Source organism: Hermetia illucens, chromosome 1 (genome assembly GCF_905115235.1).
Source record: "Hermetia illucens chromosome 1, iHerIll2.2.curated.20191125, whole genome shotgun sequence".
In the NCBI taxonomy this organism is placed as follows: domain Eukaryota; kingdom Metazoa; phylum Arthropoda; class Insecta; order Diptera; family Stratiomyidae; genus Hermetia; species Hermetia illucens.
Window position 1 is genome coordinate 85,195,933 of NC_051849.1, and position 24,630 is coordinate 85,220,562.

At 43.0% G+C, this 24,630-nt stretch overlaps 1 protein-coding gene across 1 annotated transcript; it reads left to right on the plus strand.

Annotated features, from left to right (window-relative positions):
* The first annotated feature begins 1,814 nt into the window (after positions 1-1,814).
* Positions 1,815-18,368, plus strand: LOC119646133 (mitochondrial potassium channel ATP-binding subunit). Its single transcript, XM_038046482.1, has 11 exons — positions 1,815-2,024; positions 2,124-2,350; positions 2,407-2,510; positions 2,567-2,737; positions 2,796-3,158; positions 3,220-3,404; positions 3,463-3,640; positions 12,106-12,225; positions 12,294-12,572; positions 17,644-17,970; positions 18,030-18,368. Exons 1-11 carry the CDS (start codon positions 1,978-1,980, stop codon positions 18,129-18,131), a joined length of 2,103 nt encoding a protein of 700 aa, XP_037902410.1. The 5' UTR covers positions 1,815-1,977; the 3' UTR covers positions 18,132-18,368.
* The last annotated feature ends 6,262 nt before the right edge of the window (positions 18,369-24,630 follow it).

A 24,630-nucleotide genomic window follows, 5' to 3' on the forward strand; every position in this document is an offset into this window, starting at 1 on the left:
AACTCTGCCGTGGAGCTGATGAACCTGTCTCGTGAAGTCAGGGACGTGGTTGACGTGGCGGCACATCTCGGCTAAGTCTCGGCTGCCCGCTTGTTTTTGCAGAAAAGATCAGGCGAGTCCCTTGCATGCGGCTGTTTGTAAGCAAACTGTGGACTAACTTCACTTAACTTAAAGGATTGATCTTTCAATCCTCTGAGTGAGATAAAGTCAGATCAAGGGCGGATCAATGAATGGATGTGTACTGGGAAGTTCTTTGCTAAGACGGAGGGATTCATGTGTGTCATTCAGAATAGCGTGGTCGCCACCCGAACTTATAAAAAACTCATAATGAAAGAGCAGGTGGAGAACGACGAATGCAGAATGTGTGGTTCGACGTTGAAGACGTTAAAAAGTGAACTATGAACCTCTGGCTCGGAAAATCAAAGAAATTTGTTGTCTCGAGAAAGTGGTTGTATAATAATTAATATTTTAGGTACAGGTGTTGTCCTAAATCCCTCACGGCTTCCCATGATGTCCTGGGAGTCTCACACAGTCTGGTTCAAATCATGCAGAAATATTCTATTCTGCACTCAATATTTCGGGGAGTTCTCCACGGATTCTCCCACTAACCTACCACTGACCACCACCACCAGCGCCCCATTAGTTTTTAAGTAGGTAGGATCGTCCAAGCGTAAATGCTTTGCACTTAGTGCTAGTATTAGGTAAAATCCGGCATCTGTCGAGATTGTAACAAACTGAAAAAATAGGATCAGGCGTTGACGGCTTTACGATTTCTTACCAGGGCAAAGGCAAATCGTCAGACGCTGCCTCACCTCTGCCCTGGGAGCAGCGTGACCGAACCGGCTCGTAGATATTAAGGGCTCCTTTATATATTGAGCGCAAATTGGCCAATTTTATTGTCCAAAACTTGGCCAGAGCTGAAAATATTTTTTGAGAATTGTGGGGTCCTAAGTCCGCATGGACTTGATGCGGGACCGGACCAAATGGAGAGCAACTTACTCCCTCTTTTTTTGATCTACGAAACCCTCGTTTAGGGCTTAGCACCCAAACTTTAAAAAAATGTCAAGCGATGACGGCTTTACAGATTGGCGGATTTGCGCTCAATATAATTCGTGGACATGTTCTGTTCTGCGAATTATATAAAGAAGCATTTAACAGCTGCGAGTCGTTTCAGTCACGCTGCTCCCAAGGCAGAGGTGAGGCAGCGTCTGACGATTTGCCTCTGCCCTGGTAAGAAACCGTAAAGCCGTCATCGGCTGATATTTTTTTAAAGTTTGATTACTAAACCCTAAACGAGGGTTCGTGGACTAAAAACAAAGTGAGTAAGTTGCTCCGCATATGGTCCGGTTCAGCATCATGTTGATGCGGACTTAGGACCCCACAATTCTCGAAAAATATGAAAAAATAGCATTTTCTTAAAATTAGATAAAAAATGTGAGGGGCTCTAATAATTTAGCCACCCTCTGTAGAAACATGCAAGTATTCTGTAATTCTAGATTCTTGGAAAATAATTTCATGTAGCTTTGCACTTTAGCACAACATTTGCGTTGCGGCAATTTAGCTCAGTGCATTAACGCATTTACCTGCCCTTGGAAAAAACAGTCTGCTACTGGGTCATTTTCCATTTTAAAAGATTTAATTTCCGCATTGGTTTCCAATCAATGGATTCTTCTCATAAGAGTGATTAATCGAAGACAAAAACCAATTTATATTTTGCAGTGTACACAGAGAATCTGGTAATGCCGTTCATTCATTCAACACCGAATCAATCAGCTGATGATAGTAAAATCTTCGTGTATGACATTACTGGTATTCCATTCATAATTCCGCCGTGACAGTTCTTCGCCTGCAGTCAGCAGTCATTTGGGAGCTTCGCACTTGACAGACTTTGTCTGGCGGATGACTTCCCTGCAGCTTGCGCAATAATGTAAATATCGTAAATTAAAACGGGAGCCAGAGCAACACAAATTCACAAAAATGTTACGCCTTCTTATAAGCAACTGCGGGCAAACCGGCGTTTTACGGTAAGCAAAGCATCTGCTCCGGAATCCTTGGAATTCCAGCGCTTTGAGGTTAGCGAAGCGCCCTTTGACCTGCCCCGAAATATTCATCATGTTTTCCAGGGGCCTCGTGAATATTCCACGCCTTCAGTACAACCTCACTGCCAGAGCGAAAGACTTCACGCGGATCAACGCTCGGAACTACATAAATTCCGCAAAGAATGCACGAAACGGGGGTGAAAAAGGACTGAGAGGAAAGTCACTGTTACTTGGCGGCCTCGGAGTCTCGATCGGGCTGTGCGTAAAGGGGCGCACGTTCCTTGCGAAATGCGAGGCGAACCGGCTGGAAGGTAGGTGAGATTAAAGCGGAAGAAGCAACCAAAACATCCAATTGCTTTCCTTGTAGGAGTAACCGCCAAAACAATTCGCGACATTGAAACGAATTTTGACTGGAAGCGGTTCTGGATGTACCTCAAGCCGCACCTACTTGAGTTCATCGGCGCCATAATTGTGAATTTTGTCTTTTCCCGCTCTTGAATGTGGCCTAAACTCGATCTCAATTGCAGGCCGCACTTGCCGTCGCCTACTTCAACATCCAAATCCCAAACATGCTGGGGAAGCTGATCAACACGCTCTCGAAGTACGCGGGATTCGTCGTCAAGGACCCCCACTCAAACCAGTTCCTTAGTGATGTAAAAAAGCCTGCCCTCGGGCTGTTTGGCATGTACCTGCTTCAGGTAGCCTCCGTCTCTCATATCCTAGCTTTATTGCTTCAATCAAGTATAATTCTTCTAGTCAGGCTTCACGTTCCTTTATATTCTGCTGCTCAGTCGGATCGGCGAACGAATGGCTGCAAAACTGCGCCAGGACCTCTTCAAGCAGATAATCATCCAGGACTTGGCCTTCTTCGACAAAAACCGAACGGGCGAGCTCGTGAACCGCCTCACTGCCGATATCCAGGACTTCAAATCAAGTTTCAAACAATTCGTATCTCAAGGACTTCGCAGCGTGGCCCAGTTGGTCGGAGGTTCCATTTCGCTGTTCATGATTTCCCCCCACATGGCCGCAATTGCCTTGGCTGCCGTTCCGGCGGCTGTTGCCTTCATGTCCCTGCTTGGTGGCACGCTCAGGAATTTAAGTAAAAAAGCCCAGGCGCAGGTAGGTGTAAAAATCTCAATATTGGGCCCTTGTTTAACGGAGCTTTCCCTCCCTACTTTAGACAGAACGTGCAACATCCGTCTGCGAGGAAGCGCTCTCTAACATTCGCACCGTTCGTTCCAGCGCGTGTGAGTACACGGAGATCAAACTGTTCGAGAAGGAGACAGACCTCGCGGCTGAAATGTCCCAGGAACTGGGCTACGGAATCGCAGTATTCCAAGCCTTGACAAATTTTCTGATAAATGGGTAACCAAAAGGGAGTTTTTAGGTGGACAAGAACTGATTAGTAATTTCCCATTTGCAGAATGGTATTGTCGACACTTTTCTTCGGTGGCCATCTCATGTCAACGGACAGTCTGTCGCCAGGCCAGTTGATGGCGTTCTTAGTAGCGTCGCAAGGTGTTCAACGATCACTCGCTCAAGGGTCCATTTTACTGGGCACCTTGATTCGTGGCATGACTGCAGGGACCAGAGTATTTGAGGTAGGTTCATTGGAATAAAATAGCGTTTCCAAGATGTTAGTTCATATATCGTGCGGGTCGTCTGCATCTGGGAGATGCACCACACAAGATAATGTGGATACACATATCGGTTGCGAAGCGAAGCAAAAAATGACGGTGCTAATGAAAAAATCCGAGAAACAACATTTTCGGTCGGAATGAAGATAGTTAAGATAAATTTTCACTAGGATGGACGGACGCTGAAAGTGTAAATCCTACCTCTTCTTTTTCTTCAGCCTTTGTCCCGCTCACAAGCGAGGTTGGCTCGTTGTGATCGGCTGGACCATTTTATTTTATCAAAAGCTGATCTGGATGTAGTCGTGAGGTCTTCAAATTACCATCCAACGTATCAAGCCACCGTGATTTTGGTCGGTTACCACCAACTTCGATGTTCAGACCAATATTAACAAATCAATCCTCTTTAACGTGAATAACATGATCATACCATCGAAGACGCCTCTTTCGCAATTTTTCCACGATCGGTGCAAGCCCATATCGACCGCGGATATCCTCATTTCGGATCTGATCAATGATGTCACACCACTAGTTCAACATCTTCGGTTGCGCTAATTCGTGAAGCAATTTTATAACGCAGTTCTCCTTTGGCTGATAGCATTGATCCGAGATATTTAAATCGCTCAGTTCTGAGCATGTCACTGCCGCTGACAGCGATTTTACCTGTTTCATGGGGATCGGTCGTTAACATTTCAGTTTTATTCAGATTCAATTTGAGACGGTGTTGCATTTGGCGATCGTTCCATTTTTGGACAAGTTGCTTGAGATCATTTTTGCTTGATGAACACCAACAGAGATATGAAGCGATTTTGATACACTCGACGCACATCGAACTTTACTTTCCGAAGCGTGTTAGAGTAATTTAACCCAGCCCATGGGTTCCTCTGTTACTAACTACTACTACGTAGAGCATACCAGATGAGTTCATGTGGCCAACGGTCAAAAGCTTTTTCCAGATCCAGAAAGGCAATGTAGAGAAGGCGGTGCTTCTCACGGTGTTTCTCCATGAGTAACCGCGCAGCGTATATTGCGTCAGTGGTTTCACAGTTCTTGACAAAAACCCGGCTTGATTCACAGTTATTTGAACGCGAGTACGGTTGTCAAGAGTGCGCTCAAAAATTTTCATTTTAAGGGAGAGCAACCGGACCGAACGTTAATTTGAACATTTTGCTCGACTATCTTTCTCCTTATTGGAATTGTGATACTTTCTTGCCAATCAGATGTGTTGGGTCCAAACTCTTCACTTTTCAGAATTCGGATCAGGTCCTGTTGCTTTCGTCAGTTTCATTCGTTTTTTTGCTTCTTCGACTTGAGCAGTGCTGACAGGTGGAATGGCCCTAAATATCGGCAATGCTTGCGGAAGGGGAAGATGAACAAATTCTACTGTTAAAATCTGCTCGAAATATTTTCAGCATATATCCGGCGCAACTCGCCGGTCGGTAAGCAAAGTACCGTTCTTGTCATGAAAGTAACAAAACTGTTCAATATCCTGTGTGTCCTCATGTCGGTCGATACAATCTCTCCGCCATCCGAGTGTCCAGATTATCGTAAAAATCTTTGTGATGGACTGCATAGGCCGCTTTATGGACTTTAGTTTGATTCCACGATTCTTCCAAATTCGTAATAGTTGGTAATCGCGTAAGTGCGATCATTTCGTCTTTCTTCTCACGAAATCGGCACCAGTGCGTTCCTCACGTTGCTTTGTGGATGGCTGGATTTCCAAAACAGGAATCAACGGTCAATGCTGAGGTGCGATGGTCTCATAGGGAACGGCTTTGCAGTCAGTGATAGTCGTAAAATATCGGCGTCTTGTGAGAATATATCGAAGGCATCAAGTCGATCTGACTGTAGTGCGTCCGTGATGAAGAAGTGAATAATGCGATCAGCTGATATAATGGTGAGCTTCATCAGCCGATCACCCAATCGTTCGACTTTTTTGGCGGCGTCAGAGAAACCCTCTGAGATGGCAATTCCGACACCGTATTGAGTGTGTGCGCTACCAAAATAGAGAAATTTATAGCCATTTTAACCAGGTTTGTGTTCTATGTGGCAGCTTTTGGCACCAGACCACAAAGTTTCTTGTAGAGCGCAGATATCAATGCACTTTTCTGAAGAACTCTTGCGATTTCCCCGGTCTTTCCTGTTAGGGTGCCAATATTTAGCGTGCAAATTAATTTACTTATTTCCTGACGCGTCCATGCATGGACCGGGGTCCGTGCGATGACTGAGGGAATGCTCTTGCATTTTTCTGAGCCTTGTGACTCAACCCGATCATTCTGTTTTTAACGACATTGGATGTGTTTTCTTGGTCGGGCTGTTGCGGAACCTGCCTGCAATAGAGATCAGGTAAGATTTAGCATAGCGGGATAACTAACTATACTAACTACAATCTCACCATACGGCTATGCACACATAGCCATGTTGTGGGTATCAAATAAAAGGCATCGATTAGTACTTCGAAGCCGGTTTTAGTGTTGATATTGGTTAGAAAGGCAGGGAGTAGGAGGGGTGGAAAGTGATGATTTCTTTAACGGATCCATTGTCAGAAACTACCCAACTGAAAAATCTGGAAAAAAAATCATGAAGCTGCCTCCATATGGTGTCTAGGCCTCAAAATATTCTCCTTGTCGATATCTGCTCAAACTAAGTTAACAATAGGATATTACCATATTTTTGGGGAAATTGAGTAAAAACACCCCTTAAGTTTATCCTAAAGTTATAGTAGTATAGAATATAATATGAAGCATGTTATCCCCAAGTTTGATCCAAATCGTACTACTACTCTAAGTTACAGTAGCTCAAAATTGACTTTACTGTGTAAATTTACTGCAACTAAATACCAATAACGCACTAAAGAATAGTCTGGCATGCTAAATGCATGTACATAACGGGCTAAGTACAAATGGGATAGTTCTCTACTCAAATATACTCACAGAAGAAGCAAACAAAACCTTTCATACCTGAAGCGCCAAGCTTCCGGTTTCCCGACTTGTTTATTATTACTTAAGTCGACTACTATATCAAGAAGTTTCTTCCTATAGTTAATATTTGTTTTTTTTTTTGCACTTCAAAATAAGAACGCAGTTACAGAATCCGGAAGCTACCCGTTTACCTGGTTAAAAAAAAAATACACTACTCCTTTGCTCTTCTATGTATTAAAAATTCTCATTCTGTGCACGCGGACCCGTCACAACTTCCCCTTCACTAAAATTGATATATTTTCGAGGAATGAATAATAATAACCTTATACGAGCCTTGGAAAGTAGAATCCAGCTTACTCGATCTTCGCGTATCTCTCAGCAAGATACTATCCCGAATATGACCTGAACGGGGTTCATCTTTTTATCGTATATCCGTTTTGGACACCTTCACATTTAATAAATTTTCCCTCGCATGCCTGTAAGTAATTTGGAGCGTCCTACGGAGTTGCCTATAGTAGAACTGAGTTTTCTTAAAACTATAAGGTATATCCGACACAAATCCGAAGAGAGTTTCCATCGGACATAGCGAAGTTTTGCTAGCGCCAAAGTGAGCCCCAAACCTTGAATAATGATAGTCTCTAAGGACTAGCCATACTTCCTCCAGAATTTTTATTTCCCGCCCGTTTTGTTCAGCATTCAGCTCGAAGAAGATATGCCAAGACGGGCGGTGAGACCAGTTTCTTTTTCAATCGATCAAAGGCATTCTCGCACTCCTCATACCAAACAAATTTCACATCTTGTCTCACTAAACGAGTCGCAATGTTCACAAATCCAAATACAAACCTTCGACAGTAATTAGCGAGCCCAAGAAATGACTTGATCTGCTTGGGAGTTTTTGGCGGCGGAAAACTCCTGACTTTCTGTTTTGGATCGGGTCTAATTCCATCCTCAGAGCAAACGTTCCGCAGGTAAGATATCTCTTTCCCACTTCCTGCGGAGAGAGGTGACACCTGGTTGCCTGTAATCTCAAATTAGTTCGCTGAAATACTTTCCCCAATTTCCGATCGTGCTCACCAGAATTTTTAGCAAATATAACAACATCATCAGTTTCACCCCTATCTTCCTGATCGATAAGAACCTAGTGATATCCTTGCGCCAAGTCCAGTGTAGAAAAATATCTTGAATTCCCAAGTTCAGAATTCTCGCATAGCCGGAAAGATTTTTCTTCGTCCTTTAGTTGTACGAGAGTTGTACGAACTATCACTCAGCTTTCAAGTGTGTTAGAGCACTTCATTTAAGGCCGCAACGGAACACTACAGTACACTGTAGGAGGCAATGTGGTCAGCATTGCGCTCGCCCGAGATTATTACCCTGATTTCATTTCATTCACAGCTGAGTCGACTGGTATCTGACGTCAAATCACGATACAAATCCCACTGTCACCAGTCAGATTTGAACCGCAACCTTCCGTACGAAAGCCTTGAGCTCTAACCACTCAGCTATCCGGACACCTAGCCTATATTTGATGCAATTAAATATAACTATTTTTTCTTCCTCTGGCAAACGATTATGAAGGAATGGTGATCTTTCCCGCGAAAACGACGGAAGGAATTTTATCACTATGTGCATGACTCTGTCGTAGATATCAGTCTCTGTTGGCGCCATCTTCCCTACTTTGGTTTCAACCGACCCTGGCGCTTCCTGCTCCACTCACACTAAAATGTTTCCTCTTGCAACTATGTGATTCTCCAAAGCCGCGTGCAGCTTGAGTACCACTTATGTTCTCGCTGCCCAGTTGCTCCTCCAATTCCCTGTTACAATCCTCCCTCACTTGCCGCTTCAAGTCAAATTTCCTCCTTGTGTCGTCGAGTATCATTCTTTATAACCACTTGTTCCCCTGGAGCTTTTACCTCAGATTCTGACCGCATCTGTCAGGACCCCAGTAGGTTGCAGAAGCGTGCCCCTAATCCAAACATCTGTAACATTTGTTTGGGGCGGTCCATTTTTGTATCCTACATATTACCCAACTAATTTTGGTTTTCCCGTTGTTTAGAAGCTTCCAACACAATGAGTTTTTGACCTCGGGAGTTTGCAGAGGTGATACCACTTCGGACAATGTCCGGAGGTAAACTTCGCACTTGATGGCTTCTTCTACCTCATTCTTTTCTGTCAGGCAGTGCGGTCTAGGCTAGAAATCAAAGCTTGATCGCTTCACAGAACGTACTTTTATTTGTTGTATTCGGACCTTATTCGACGAGTACTCCACCGCCCTTCGTTTTCCGAATGGAAGACAGTTTCGCTCCGCTATCTTCAGGCGGTCTAGTCTTCCTTCGTCTCCCCACCTTTTCTTTTGGTGCTCCATCCTTCGTGTCGGCCTAAAATTAAGGCGGAGGTTTTCCTGATGGCACTGCGTATTGTTGTCTCTTGTCCCTCTTCGCCTACTTCTTTTGAGCCTTGGAGAGTACCTGAGTGAAATCTTCTTCAAATGCCGCTTCCTTCTTTCATTTTTTCTCCAGTTCGCTCTGCAACGAACTGTCTACAATCCGTTTGGCATTTGCAAAGTTCTCAACAGGGAGCCCGGTTGTTTATGCTTTACGCGCATCTTCTTTTAGACTTGCATCTCCGCCTGTAATATAAAATACCGTCCAGGAGCTCGTCCAGCTTCATCAGCCCGTTTTGCACCCCTTTGCTAACGTATTTCTGGAGAAGCGTCGCAAACCGCATGCGCTTCACAACTACCGCGCATTTCTTGTTATTTCCTCCTCGGTTTTCGCAAGAATAGTTAACAGGCTCCCATTCGGCTTAGATTCGAAGACATGTGGTCAGCTCCAGAAGTTTACACTGTGCCTCTTTCCGCGACAATGGCACTGCATGATACTGTCTGGGTTACCGTCTCCGTCGCAGGTACCACTTCACTTTACGAATCTTCTTCTTTATTTGCACATCCCGATGTCTCGTCAGATATTTTAGCCCTTGCCGGACGCTAGGGCGAGCTTCGCTCTTTCGTGCTGCGTACAAACGCAGCCAACTCATTCTCCATTCCCACTATCTCCTCATTTATATTTTCTTTATTCGCCATTTACAAGCGTTTTTACAAGCGTATCATGGGCATGGGAGCGGGGCGCAATAGTCAGGAACGGTTATACCCTCGGGGACAAAGCCCCTATCTCTATCCCCTGAGGCCTGACCCACACTTACCTGATCCCAGAACTCACGGACGGAACAGCAGTCGCTTGGGGCGGTCTACAAATTATCATTCATCATCAAAGCCAAGTACCTATGTATCTCGATTGATGAGCTACTTACCAGGGTGGCATAATCTGTTTTGTGGATCATATTTTTAGCTTGATGCCATGTTCGATATTCGTAGTGGTCGGTAATCGCGTAATTGAGATCTTTTTTCGTGAAATCATCATCATCAACGGCGCAACAACCGGTATCCGGTCTAGGCCTGCCTTAATAAACAACTCCAAACATCCCGGTTTTGTGCCGAGGTCCACCAATTCGATATCCCTAAAAGCTGTCTGGCGTCCTGACCTACGCCATCGCTCCATCTTAGGCAGGGTCTGCCTCGTCTTCTTTTTCTACCATAGATATTGCCCTTATAGACTTTCCGGGCTGGATCATCCTCATCTATACGGATTAAGTGACCCGCCCACCGTAATCTACTGAGCCGGATTTTATCCACAACCGGATGGTCATGGTATTGCTTGTAGATTTCGTCGTTATGTAGGCTACGGAGTCGTCCATCCTCATGTAGGGGGTCAAACATTCTTCCGAGGATTCTTCTGTCGAACGCGGCCAAGAGTTGGCAATTCTTCTTGGTAAAAACCCAAGTCTCCGAGGAATACATACTGGCAGATCATTGTCTTGTACAGTAAGAGCTTTGACTGTATGGTGAGACGTTTCGAGCGGAACAGTTTTTGTAAGCTGAAATAGACTCTGTTGGCTGACAACAACCCTGCGCGGATTTCATCATCGTAGCTGTTATCGGTTGTGATTTTCGACCCTAGATAGGAGAAATTTTCAACGGTCTCAAAGTTGTATTCTCCTATTTCGTGAAATCGACATCATTTAATTCGCGTTCCTCACGTTGTTTCTTTAACCACACCACATTGAGTACGTAAGCTAGAAGAGGAATTCATAGAAGTTTAGGCTTCTCCTCCACTATTCTGAGTCATATGCCCCTAGGGCGAGGCACTATTCGACCATCTCGAGGCAGTGAATTCCATTACATGGCGGAACTAATGATGGCCATGATGCCATTTCTTACTATGGACCCTATCCACTACCAATTCGGCCTTATACGCCGACGAAGATCTTCATTAGAAATTATGTGGAATCTGTAGAAATTCACAATATCATCAAATATACGAGGAAGGAGTTATCAGAACTCCACGACACCATCTCATCCATAGGAAGTCTCTCCTGGACTGCATTCAGTTGCTTTTAAAAAGGGTCCTTTTTCTATATTTTGGAAATTTTCATTAGTACTTAGCAATGTATTATTGAGATGTTCTCATTTTGGACCACAATCTCGCTGTCAGTATCCTGTCCGAGTCCCAAGCAATTGAAAGCGCGGCTTGAGGTTGCCGTAAGCCTTGGTCCGACATCGAATTCACGCTTAATACAATCAAGCACAGTGTCGTAGGGGAGAGCGGACTGTTCTTAAGAGTCCTGCATCTAACCAAGCTTAACTCCAGAATATCCATTTCTCGCTTCTAGTTTAGGAAATCATGAAGCAGATGTATTTTCGTCAGTAAAAAACTTCCGAAATTTTCAGGCTGCTAGCCCAAAAATTTCTGTTCCTTTTAGTCGGCTTTTACGACAAGCAGGAAGAACTGCTTCGAATGAATCCCTAATACCTAAAGGGGCACTACCTTTGTGGAGTATAAAATGCTTTAATAAGTCTGGAACGTATAAGTGTCGCACAACGATGCTCTCTCCTTTTTCAAACGGACTTGGTACTGTGTTTGGTGGAGTTCAGCGTTATTTTAATGCCTTTTCTACACATTTAAATGAACCACATTACAGCTTTTCTTCCACCAATGTGATGTGGATGCTTTCTCAAATATAGGGAGCCATGGGCAGGTACTACAATGTTTCAATCGTTGACACTTCAATGTTTGAGTAAAAGTTTTCCGATACAAAACGTCATTTGGTTAAAAAAAGGAATTGATTGTAGTACACACATTTCATGCAGATCTCTATAGAAAACCTCTCAGAACGCATTGAGTTTCTTGTAGAACGAAAGTCGCGCCTGAAATTGCACAATCAACCTCAATTTGTTCAAGACCCTCGAGCCTGTGCAGAATTTGTCATTTTAGTATACAACCAAACACTTCTTTGGTTCCATTGTGGGTAATAATTTCCCAGTTAAAATGCTGTTTAAAGAGGTCAGATAATGTTCTTATCATTAACCCCAATCATAATTATTATCAAAATAAGAAAAGAAAATATTTCCACAATTTTTTCCAATAAATTAATAAATTCCATATTATTCCCTAACAGTACCTAGCTATTGAACCCGAAATTGATCTTCTCAAAGGGATCATGATACCTGATTCCCAGCTCAGAGGCGAAATTCGGTTTCAAAATATCACATTCTCATATCCAACTCGCAAGGACCAAGTAAGTACAATCGTATGAATTCGTCAAATATCAAAAATAATGTAATCCTTTTTGCGTCTCTTTTCTAGGTAGTATTAAAGAATTTCAACTTGACTCTGAGACCGGGCGAAACGGTGGCATTAGTCGGTGCAAGTGGGTCTGGAAAATCGACAGTAGCAGCATTACTAGAACGTTTCTATGAACCAACATCTGGTCAAATTACAATTGATGGATACAACCTCCGACTAATATCACCTTACTGGCTACGATCTGAACTCATCGGTTTCATTGAACAACAACCAATCCTATTTGCAACGACTATTTTAGAGAACATACGCTACGGACAGCCGAATGCAACGGTTGATCAGGTATTAACTTTACACGGAGTAGATATTTTTGTGATTATGATAGCTTTGAAATCTCATAAAGATACAGATAGTTCTGCTTTTAGAGCAGGGTAATAATCCAAAATTCGATATATTGGCACCACAGTTTACAAATACTAGTGCGTGGTGAAAAGTTTCCGGCCTATTTTATGTTTTAACGTGATCTCCATTTTCCTATCCAGTTTTTTAACAACATTTATTTTAATGAATCTTTCTAAATAGAGCTTAGAGCTAAAATTCAGGTGTATTCCTCGTCAGTACTAGAGGATATATTATTCACAAAGTCAAATTATTTGTTATTATTTTGTCTGTCTTTATTTACATTCTAGAATGTTCATTTTTTTCAATCGACTGATACTAGGCTGTTGTAGCAGTCTTCTGGCTAATGGGTAAGGATGGGAAGATCCTCCTTTATACTCCGTCACCTGGAACGAGATCTCCTCTCGCACTGTCGCAATTTAAAGGTCCCGGTGGATGTTTTTTGGTTTTTCATATACCAAGGTCCACCTGTTATCATCGTAGTATCCTGGACTGGGCTCTCTGTAGCAAGTCGATGTTAGATGTGCACGCTGATCGCCACAGCTGAATTCCGTAAGTCCATATTGGCATTATCATGGCTTTGTAGAGCAGGTGTTTGTAGTCGAGTTTTTGTTTAGAAGCCAATGCCTATTTTTTTGTTCTCAGCTTCATTTCCTTCGTCTCAATATGTTTTCTCCACGTTAATCGTCTATCCAGGTGCAAACGAAGGACTTTACCTTCTTCTATTGGGGGATCGTTACAAAATTGATTGAGACTTTAGCACAGTTTTGCCGTTTTAGGGTGGAAGTAACGTGATAGCCCTTTGTTTCGTTTACGCGAACTTTCCATTTTGTAAACCACTTTACAATTCATCTTATATGGATTTGTAAGTTTTTTGATGCGACCTCTTAAAATCGTAGTATCAACTCCAAACTTGTGAGCTTGTTCGATAGTACCCTGCTTTTGAGGAATTATTTTGTTTTGCACGAGATGTAGTGATATTTTTGAAAGCAGTAGCTTTTCGAAAAGAACTTTGAGAGGATTGGTAGCATAGATATAGGCTTGTATGATACAAACTGCGTTTAGTCCTCCCGACATTTAAGAATCATTGTAACTTCAGAAACCTTTAAAGCTTTAGGCGAAACATAGAATCGCGTTGAATATATGAGTCACGTGAGTGATTGCGATACCTGGAAGTTCCTTCAACATGTTTCCCGTAATTAGATCCTGAAGTTTTCTTTGGGGCCACTGTTTCTCATATCCAGTGATCTCATTTTTATAGTGTGAATAATCAATCATCTCATTATCCCCAATGTTCTTACCTCCGAGCTATTTTTTTCAGGTTAGGAAACGAATGATAGCCGCTGGAGACTAAACTAAATTTTCCTCGAAATACCTTCCAAGACTGAATGCCTCCCCATTAGTCGTGGAAAGAAACTGAGGACAACAATTATTGCGACCACGGAGACACGAAGACTATGCGGTTGAGAGTCGCTCAACACTTCAGAGCAGGTCTTCGCCCTCGGGTGTTTTGGCGGTTAGGATGAACCAACTCACCGAATTTACCGTCCGCGCTTATTATCGTATCGCGGATTTGGAACGGAATCTCGCAGGAGATCCATCTCAGGCAGGATCCGCCTCGTCTTGGTTCCACCATTTTTCCCCAAAGGAAAAGCTTTTCTCATCCCAAGGAACAGGGTACTTCTTGCCTTGAAAATGTCGACCAATCACTTGTCTTTCTGCCATCTACAAAGTTCTTACTTCAATTCTCTGCGCGAACATGATATTCACAAAAAAATATACATTTCATAGTTGCATTGAAATCAGTGGTGTTCATAATTCGCTGGCACTCCATTTCACATTCGTGATGACTACAAGTTTTACGCATGTACAAAATCAACCCGAATATGGTACTTCGCCTAAGAAGTTAACGATATCCTCACAAACATCAGAGAGAATACCAATCAGGCGTGAAACTTAAAGCCCACCGTGTTTTGTTTGGCATGGAATCTATTAATTTTGCATAGAAGGAAATACGGGTTCCAAGCTGGGATATTGTCGAAATGTTCTTTTATTGTATTGACGACTTCAAATTGTATACCAAAGACAGAAACTATGTGCAAAGAAAAACCCGTTCATGAAGGTCATATATTGCAAGAAATAGTTGACGAACGGTGGACTATTTTACGAGACTCACTTCAGGCAACAAAAAATTAAAACGGTACATCCTTCATAACTCTTAATTATAAACTCTCGCCATTTGGCGGATAATATGAAAGAGAGATGGAAATTACAAAAAATCGCAATTTCGGTGAGGGAATTAATTCCGCAAAATTACATAAAGCGCTAGAGACGCTTGATCTAAGGGCCGGACATAGAGCTACAAAAAGGCTGTGATGCTTGCAACCTGCGCTATAGACCAAAGAGTCATATCCTGTAATCGTCGGGCATAGAAGGCTCTACTCTAAATTTGCACTGTCTGCGATCTACAATCTACCTCTTAGAAGCATCGCGCCACTGCTTGAAGTTTTTGCGACAATCGGGGATGTAGCTTTGGCGCAGCAGGGTTAGCAACATTCGAAATTTATTTATAACGTCAGGCCGAATCTCATCTCACCCCAACAACAATCTTTCCGTAGTTTTGGAGGACATTACTGACTCTCGTGTTCGGGCACTCCTCCAAAAATTCAGCCAGATTACTACCGAATGTAGTCTCTCTAAACCGGTGAAGTACAATGCCCAGCACCACATTAACACTACTGGTTCCCCTATCTTCTGAAAGGTGCGTCCCCTACCACCCCAAAAGCTGGCTATTACACGGAAAGAATTCGAACAACTTGTGCAACAGGGTATCTGCAGACCTTCAGACAGCTGTTAGTCTTCCCCACTCCAGATGGTCCCTAAGCCAAACGGCGAATGGCGCCCCTGTGGGGATTATAAACGTGGGGGGGGGGGGGCTAAACGCTCAGACTGTTTCTGACCGATACTCCATTCCACTCATCCACGACTTTGCGCATCATCTCGCAAACTGCCGCATCTTTTCGACCTTGAATTTAACCAAGGCGTATCGCCAAATCCCTGTAGCTCCAGAGGACATTCCAAAGGCGGCGGACTCTTCGAGTTCACACGGATGACTTTCAGGTTGTGCAGTGCGGCGCAAACCTTTCAAAGGTTCATTCACTCGGTCCTGCGAAACCTCGACTTCTGTTTCGTGTATTTGGATGATGTTTTAGTCGCTTCTTCGTCAGAGTCTGAGCACTTAGTCCATCTCGAGTGCATTTTTCAACGTCTCCTTGAGGCCGATTTAGTCCTAAACGTTGATAAATGCAAGTTTCTCCAGACACAGGTGAGATTCCTCGGCCACTTCATTTCCCCTGACGGACTACAGCCCGACCCAGAAAAGGGGCAAGCGATCTCAAGCTTCCCCCGTCCGAAAACAATGAAGGATTTTCGGAGGTTCTTGGGCATGCTAAACTTCTATCGTCGTTTCCTGCCCAAGGCCGCCCAACACCCGTCCGTTTTGAATGCGTACTTGTCTGGCCCCAAAACAAAAGACATACGAGAGATTGTGTGGTCTGAAGAGACTGTCCGCGCGTTTCACAAATCCCGACAACAACTGGCTGATGCTACACTCTTGACATTAGGTGGTAGGTGTTGCTCTTCACCAAAAGATGAATAAAGTCTGGCAGCCGATGAGCTTTTTCTCTAAACAATTGAACCCCGCTCAACGCAACTACAGCACCTACGATCGAGAACTGCTTGCCGCATACTTGGGCATTAAGTACTTCCACTTCTCACAATGTTCACGGACCATAAGCCTCTCACATATGCTTTGAAACAAAAGTCGAACAAAGCGTCCCCTCGTCAACTTCGACACCTGAGGTTTATAAGTCAGTTCACGTCCGACATACAGCACGTGTCCGGCAAGAATAACATAGTTGCTGACACTTTGTCACGTGTCTCTGAGGTTAACATCTCCGCCTCACTTGACTTCTCGGCTATCGCCAAGGCGCAGGAGGATGACGCAGTACTCCAGAGCCTCAAATCTAACTCCAAATACAAATTTCGGGAGTTGCCCATCTTCGGGTCGAACCTCTTTCTCTGCTGCAAATACTCGGAAAAGGGACCCCGACCATATATTCCGGCCACCTTTCGCAAGGAAGTGTTCCACACGGTTCACGACTTAGCGCACCCAGGCATCACGACGACAAATCGGTTAGTCACCGGAAAATACTTCTGGCCCTCCATGAATAAGGACGTCAACTCCTGAGCCAAAGAGTGCATCGCATCGCATAAGTGTAAGGTCACCAGGCATGTAAGAAAAGAAGTGGGCTTATTTCCCCGCACTACCAAGCAGTTCCACGCCATACACCTCGACATCGTAGGCCCTTTGCGAACTGAATTTTTTCAATCTTTTCGACGGTCGGAAGCGTCCTGAACGTGGTGCGCCATGAATGCTTATGTCACTTTTTTTAATCCAGAAACCCACTGTTTAACTTTTGAATATGATGGAGAGTCTTTTAGTGTTGAACCGATTTTATTTAATTTGAAGCGATTTCTATAAGCTCTCAAACGTATGCTAACGGAGCAACCAACCAACCAACCAAAGCTTGTATACAAGTTAATCGAGGATTATATATGTAGATGTATTCCAGTAAAAAATCAGAACTCCCCATCCATTTCTCAATCAGGTCGGAAACTTTTCACCCCGCTCTCGCATTCCAATAATTCGGTTTATAATATAAAGTAAAGCTTAGAACGGAACGTAGAATGAATAGCCTTCTAAGTTTCGTTGCATCATTTACTTTTGTGCTACTTTCGTCTGTCCTTTACTTTTTAATTGGGAACTGTATTGAAACTAGTTGTGTTTTCCACTTGTTTTTTTTTTTTTTTTTTTTCTATATGAGACGCAATTTACAATAAAAAATACCGCCTTGGACTAAAAATCTACCTATAAACTATATAACTTCGTATATCCTCTTTGATAAATTAATTTATATCTCAACTGATCTTACGAACAATTTCATATTGCCAGATCACCGAAGTAGCAAAACTATCGCAGTCTCATGACTTTATAATGGATTTGCCGGATGCCTACGACACAAACGTCGGCGAACGCGGTATGCAATTGAGCGGCGGCCAAAGGCAAAGAATTGCAATAGCACGAGCTCTACTCAAACAACCCACTATTTTAATCCTGGACGAGGCGACCAGCGCATTAGATGCATCAAGCGAGGCAGTAGTTCAACGTGCCCTTGACACTGCTGTTGTAGATAGAACAACACTAATCATTGCTCATCGTTTATCGACAATAAGAAATGCGGATTTAATAGTTGTCTTAGATAAGGGGAACATTGTCGAGGTAAGAAGAAAATTCAATTACAATATTTATCCGGAGTTATTCCACTTTACACTTCATAGATGGGTAAACACGAGGAACTCATGCAGCGAAGAGGACTTTATTTCGAGCTCGTTAGGCAGCAAGAGAAAGAAGAGAAGTCGGAAAGTAGAGCGCAAGGATGATAGGTCGATTTTAGGGTGATTGGCTCCTGGACGGTTTCCTTTTGATATTTATTTCTACCAACTAAGTAAAAAACACTAGTGACAAAATAAGAATCATATCTTATGTTATTTACTAATAAACCCTTTAGTAATTATTACTGGAAAGTGTAACTACTAAAATGCAGGTTTTTAATTTAACATGTTGCTCAAAGTGCATATAAATAGTCTATTAAATTGAAGTTAGCTACTACTATTAAATGCTCGTCGATGGATTCTTGATTTGTGATCATTATAGATTATTATCTTGGAGGACAGAAGAACCATTTTTGAAAAAAAAAACGAATAACTAATATCAAAGTGACATATCTTACGTATTGCATAGAGGTAGAATCTCAAAGGAATTTGGAGTCCAAAGCGAAGCGCGTACTGCCAACGTCCTTCATGCTGCCGATGGACCATGTCACCTTTCCTCAAATACCTCCGAGACGCTGATGACATCTGCCTACTCGCTCACCGAATCATATACCTTGGCCAAATAGCCTTGAATTTGGTGAAGGAAGCAAGCAGAATCGGACTAAAGGTAAATTCCAGCAAAAGCCAAGTTCTCAGTTTGACAGAAAATTTGATTATTATTGTTTAGGTTAATAGGTAGAATATCAAAGGCAACCATCTGCTGGTATATCTTGGATGCATTAGCCTCTTAGAATGGATTTCTTTATTTTCTACAGATAGGCAACAAACGGAGATGATTTGGTGTGAGGCTGTCTAGAGCAGAGCCTCGCCTGGTCAGTCCGCCCATACGTTCAGTCCCTCTATGCCCGAGAACGCAGAGGAAAATGTTTTTGAACGTGTCGCCCAGTCTATTCAGGGCGTCCGTACACTGCTGCACCAAGTTGGAGGATGCCGCTATGGAGTACAAAGGTTTAATGATCGCTTGGTTACGGTCAGAATGACTATGTTGTGCTTGGAGCTCAAATCCCACACCGTGCTTATCAGATAAAACTCCAGCATCCACTCCACACACCATATTTGAACCGTTGAAAAATAGTTTATCATAACCTTTTCGCCGGGCTTCCACTCTGCCCTGGTTGAAAAGTCCAAAGCAAAATTTCTCTTGAAGCTTGGCTTGCATGTGGCGTATTCTGTTGGGAATGCCCAATGAGTTCCCGAGGTACTTCATCTAGGATCTTACTATGGACGCATTGCTTTGCTATCCTACAGTCAGACTCACGTAGTCTGACAGTAATGCACGCTTCAGCGTATTTAATGTGAAGGTTCGATGGGAGTAGATGCAGGAGTATATGGAAGGCACCTGACGGGCATGACTGGGAAACCCAAGTAGCATCTGCACACACGGTTCTATGTGCCCTATTAAGTTTAGTTCTATTGTACATATTTCCTGCTCAGCATCGGTCACAGCACAATAGAACCGCATGTTAGGAGGGGAAAATCATCGTGAGACGCATCGGCCTCTTTACATTGCATTTTTGAATCTGGAGGAAGCTTTTGACCGTTAGCCACACAAACCCATCTGGTATGCTCTACGACAACACCTAGTGATAGAAGAACTCGTGCGGTGCATTAAATTACTCTACCATGATGCGAAAAGTAAAGTTCGAAGATTTAACGGGTGTATCAAAATCACTTCGTGTCTCTGTCGGTGTTCATCAAGTTAGCGCCCTCTCACCACTCCTCTTTGTTCTGGTTATAAACACTGTCACACATACACTGCTTTGTTAGCGTCTAATAGCAAAAATGATCCCGGCCAATTTGTCCAAAAATAGAATAATCGATTCATGCAATACTGTCTCAGTTGAATCTGAATAAAACTGAATTTCTGACGACCGATCCTCATGAAACAGGCACAATCACTGTCAATGGCAGTGACCTGCCAGAACTGAGCGATTTAAATATCTAGGGGAAAACTTATCAACCAATGAGGAACGGCATTATGAAATTGGTTCACGCATTAGCGCAACCTGGATGAAGTAGTGCTCCACAACTGGTGTTCTTTGTAGTCGACGTAACGACGAACGTCTCAAGTATAAAATTTACCGTAATATCGTCCGTTGCGCTCTATGGTTTTGAGTGTTGATCGACTATAAAAGACAATGAACGTCATCTTGCAATAATGGAGACGAAGATGTTACGTTGGACCGTCACACCAAAAATAAGGATATCCGCGATCAATATGGGCTTGCACCGGTCGTGGAAAAATTGGAAGAGAGGTGTCCTCGATGGTATGATCGCGCAATTCACACTAACGAGAATTCATTTGCCAAAATTAGTTTGTACATTGAAGCAACCAAAAGGCCGGCCGAAACAACGATGTCTTGATATGCTGGATGGTGATTTGAAAGCCTTGTGACTGCATCCAGATCATACCTTTGAGAGAACAAAATGACACAACCGATCACAGCGAGCCGATCCCCCTTGAGCGCGGGATAAAAGCTGAAAAAGGAAGAAGTTAGGTTGAGGCGAACCACCACTGTGTACATCCTGCAAACCATTCTCGACCAAAGATCCCATTTCCTTACATAGGTCTTCCTGCAGCTATAGAGGTCCTCTTAACCCTTAGTTCTATGTTAAGGATCCAGATAGATACTTAGAAACTTTACATTGGAGAAACGTGACAATCTTTGCCCTTTCAATCACGAAAGGTGGAATTCAGGTACCTTTGTTTTAATAATAAATGGCAGTAGCTCCATTTTGATTGGATTTGCAAAGTACAGGCTTTACCTTTACCAACGTGCTCTCTATAATTTCACTCATAACATTCCTGATACCAATTTCACCAAGTTGTTGGCATACACCAGCATCTTCTGCCTGCTTTTGTCCAATATACGCAGAATCTTATTCATCATTTTCGCTCAAAGCGCCGAAGTGGCGGCACGCTGGGGCGACCTTCTGTCCACAGCTCTGGTCCAGTGTCTATCTCCTAGATTAGTTGGATCATCCTTCCTCTTAGCATAAATACTATCCAATGCGTAAGATACCCCTCCAATCCTTTTCCGGTTAGAGCCTCCTTGATGGCTTTGGTACTAACGTTATTAAATGCTCCCTCTATATCCAGACAGGCAGCTAGGGTATATTGCCTGTAGCGTTGCCTCGTGAAGAGCGATTTCTGTAGGCTTGCTTTGGAGTTAGGCATGCTAGGATTCAGAGAAGGGCGACCTCTCCATGGTTGTCCTTAAGTGAATGTCTAGGACTCACTCAATATGAATAGCGTCGGGTTGTTTTGGCGAAAGCCCCTTGCGGACTCATGACTACGCCTGCTTGCTTCGGTTGACAACCACACGCGTATTTCCAGGAATGCGATACTATACTATACTATCCAGATTGAGCAGGCGGCGCTAGATCTTGAGCTGCACATCAATGAAGGCAAGACAAAGTATATGGTGAAAACCAACCAATCGACAACATCGAACCGCACTGGTCAAACGGGAAGAATAAGGATAGGAGAATACAACTTACATACAGTTTACGTGGTTGTTGTCAGCCAGTAGAGCCTATTTCAGCTTACAAAAACTGTTCCGCTCGAAACGTCTCACCATAGGGTCAAAGCTCTTACTGTACAAGACAATGATCTTGCCAGTCCTCATGTATTCCTCGGAGACTTGGGTTCTTACCAAGAAAAATTACGAACTCTTGGCCGCGTTCGAGAGAAAAATCCTACGAAGAAATTTGGCCCCCTACATGAGGATGGACGATTCCGTAGTCTACATAACGACGAAATCTATGAGCGATACCATGACCGTCCGGTTATGGATAAAATCCGGCTCAGTAGGTTACGGTGGGTGGGTCACTTAATCCGTATGGATGAGGATGATCCAACCCGGAAAGTTTATAAGGGCAATATCTATGGTAGAAAAAGAAGACGAGGCAGACCCTGTCTAAGATGGAGTGATGGCGTAGGTCAGGATGCCAGGCAGCTTTAAGGGATATCGAATTGGTGGACCCCGGCGCAAAACCAGGATGTCTGGAGTTCCTTATTAAGGCAGACCTAGACCGGATACCGGTTGTTGCGCCGTTGATGATGATGATGATACTATACGGAACTCTCCTGAGGTGTATGCCCTCAGAGGGCAATCGCGGTTCCAATTATACCATATGACCTCCGATGAAGGATTTCTGATCTATGAGCAAATGCACCTAGCTCAGGGGAGGTTTCCTAAAGCTAATGTTGTAATCATGATGGGTAACCTGCTTAGTTGGGTTTCAACTGATCAATAACAAATATCTAATCAGATCGGCCACAACGCGATCAACGGTAGATTTAAGGGTTATCTTCTGAATGTGTGTACAAAAGAAATGTTGACATCAGCCTCGGAAAAGACCATCATCTAATGGTCTGATTGCTTACCTTCCCTTGCGTGTTACTATTGTTTCTGCTCGCACGGAAATAAAACGTCGGTGCCCAAATTCAATATAAGCCATCTCCGTGATCCGCTGGTTGTTCAAAAATGGATAATTTTCTTGTTGCGCCAACGATAGAGAATCTAAACGACCCGCCCGTGAATAGCACTGCCCCGCCATCAAAAGTGCAGATAAAGTTACCGACCACGCCCAAAAGCACGTTATAAGACCTGACTGACTGCTTGGCAATTTCCCTGCGGAATTTTTCCATGCTGTCGCTGCAATTTCTGTTATGACAGTGCTTATCACCTCTGGGGTAATAAAGTTGGGAACTGCCTGAATTAATTTAATTACCTTTCTTTTCTACTGAAGTGACCTATCCCCTAAAAGTTGTTTAATTGCTAGAGGGTTAAGTAGAGCAGTCACTCGGTAGAAAGTTAGCCTGAGTGCAACAACTGAAGTGGTATTTCCACTCTCTCTCTCTCCCCACCGCTCTACATCACGTGATTCTAGGCGACCAACTTGTCGACCATCCCGGGATAGTACTTTATTCCACTTAGTATGTTAGAATGGTTTGTAATGTCATCCACGAGAGATGAGACCTCACCGGATGCTATAAGGTTAGGAATTGTGGTCAAGTGTTTCTTCCATCTTTTCAGTTGCTCATCGTCGTGGATTAAACGCCTACCTTAACAACAAAATGCCCGCAAATAAAGTTTTTAACAAAGCTAAATAGGTTGTATAATTTGGCATAATTTTCACTCCGGACCTGGATTTCCCCCCTAAGTCTTTGGCTTCACCAATGTTGGTCAGACAACAAGGTTTTGTCTCTCCCTTCTCCTCTATATCGGAATCTTCTAACGAAGATCTTGTCAGAAAGCCCGCAGGTCGGGAGAGAACGTTTAGCGGTAACTGTCAACACCGTCATCAAATCCAGGATTCGCGATTTACCGAATTCGATTTCAGATATTCCTTCACAATTTTTCCTACGACTTAGTAACTGGCACCGTTTTTTCTTGCTATCTTTCGATTATTATCCTCGCCTTTTATTGGAAGGGTTTCCTGTTCTTATTGACCTGATGATGACATGATCATGGACAACGCTTTAAACTCCTGTAAAATAGGATAACTGCCAGGACAAATAAAAAGAGTATAATTCAAGACGAAAATTCCTTAGATACCTCGACCATAAACCATTTGATGAGTGCAAGTTCTCCTTATAATACTACCGTCATTAGTAGTAGTTTATAAGGGAATTGAAACAATTCCTAAGAAAAATTATGTAAAATATACCATAAAATAAAAATCTGGACAGTGGCAAGGACAAAATAATAATAAACACAAGAATCATAAATCTCAACTCTGTGACGCACCCCATCAACTCATCTCACTATGGCCAATTAATAAATTTGAAAACAAGAAAACACAAACTGAAGATAAGAAAAAACCCGCAAGGCATCTGAAGACGACAGAGAAGGATCTGGTAGACAATATGGGTTATCCCAGATAATTATATACGTACTACTGTTGTTTTATAGATAATGTAAGCACCCTCAATAAAGCAAGGCTACAGGCGCCACAACATATTCAATATTCAAGTGACGCCAGCACCAAGTCTATCTGTGCGAGAAAATTGCCTTCCTATGGTGGAAAATTGTATCTTTTCCCATTCAAAAATAAGACCAGTGGTGGTCATAGGATATTTGTAAATCGGACCTGATATGAGAAAATTCATCAAATTATTTTCTTTTTGAATAAATCGGATTGGCTACATACAGTGGCTCCCAGCTCATTTGATAGATTTCTTTTGAAAAAATTGCTGCTGCAATAGTTCAAACCCTATTTGCAATATCAAAAAGCTTTAATGTCATTTTAAAGAAGGGAGGTTATTGTTGAATTAGGAAATTCCTATTTTTCATAGCAGAACTGTGTAAGAGCTGGAGAACTTGAAACCAAAAAAAAATAGAATATTTTAGATTACACCTTATTTGATACAGTTTCAAATTATTGTTAATAACTATTATTTAGCTTAATATCCTTTTTAGTTTAGTTTAGTTTACTGGGGGAGCCGCGGCTCCGAGCACTCAGGTCATTGTTAGGCCCATTATACTATGCCCGTAAATTGCCTATTCAATGGCTTCCCGCCTACGGTGTTCGCAGGTTT

Bases quoted from the DNA above. Each gene is read 5' to 3' on its own strand.
- LOC119646133 (XM_038046482.1), top strand. From the start codon at position 1,978: ATGTTACGCCTTCTTATAAGCAACTGCGGGCAAACCGGCGTTTTACG. The intron at 3,405-3,462 runs GTAACCAAAAGG...TCCCATTTGCAG, and splicing joins ACAAATTTTCTGATAAATGG to AATGGTATTGTCGACACTTT. The intron at 12,226-12,293 runs GTAAGTACAATC...TCTCTTTTCTAG, and splicing joins ATCCAACTCGCAAGGACCAA to GTAGTATTAAAGAATTTCAA.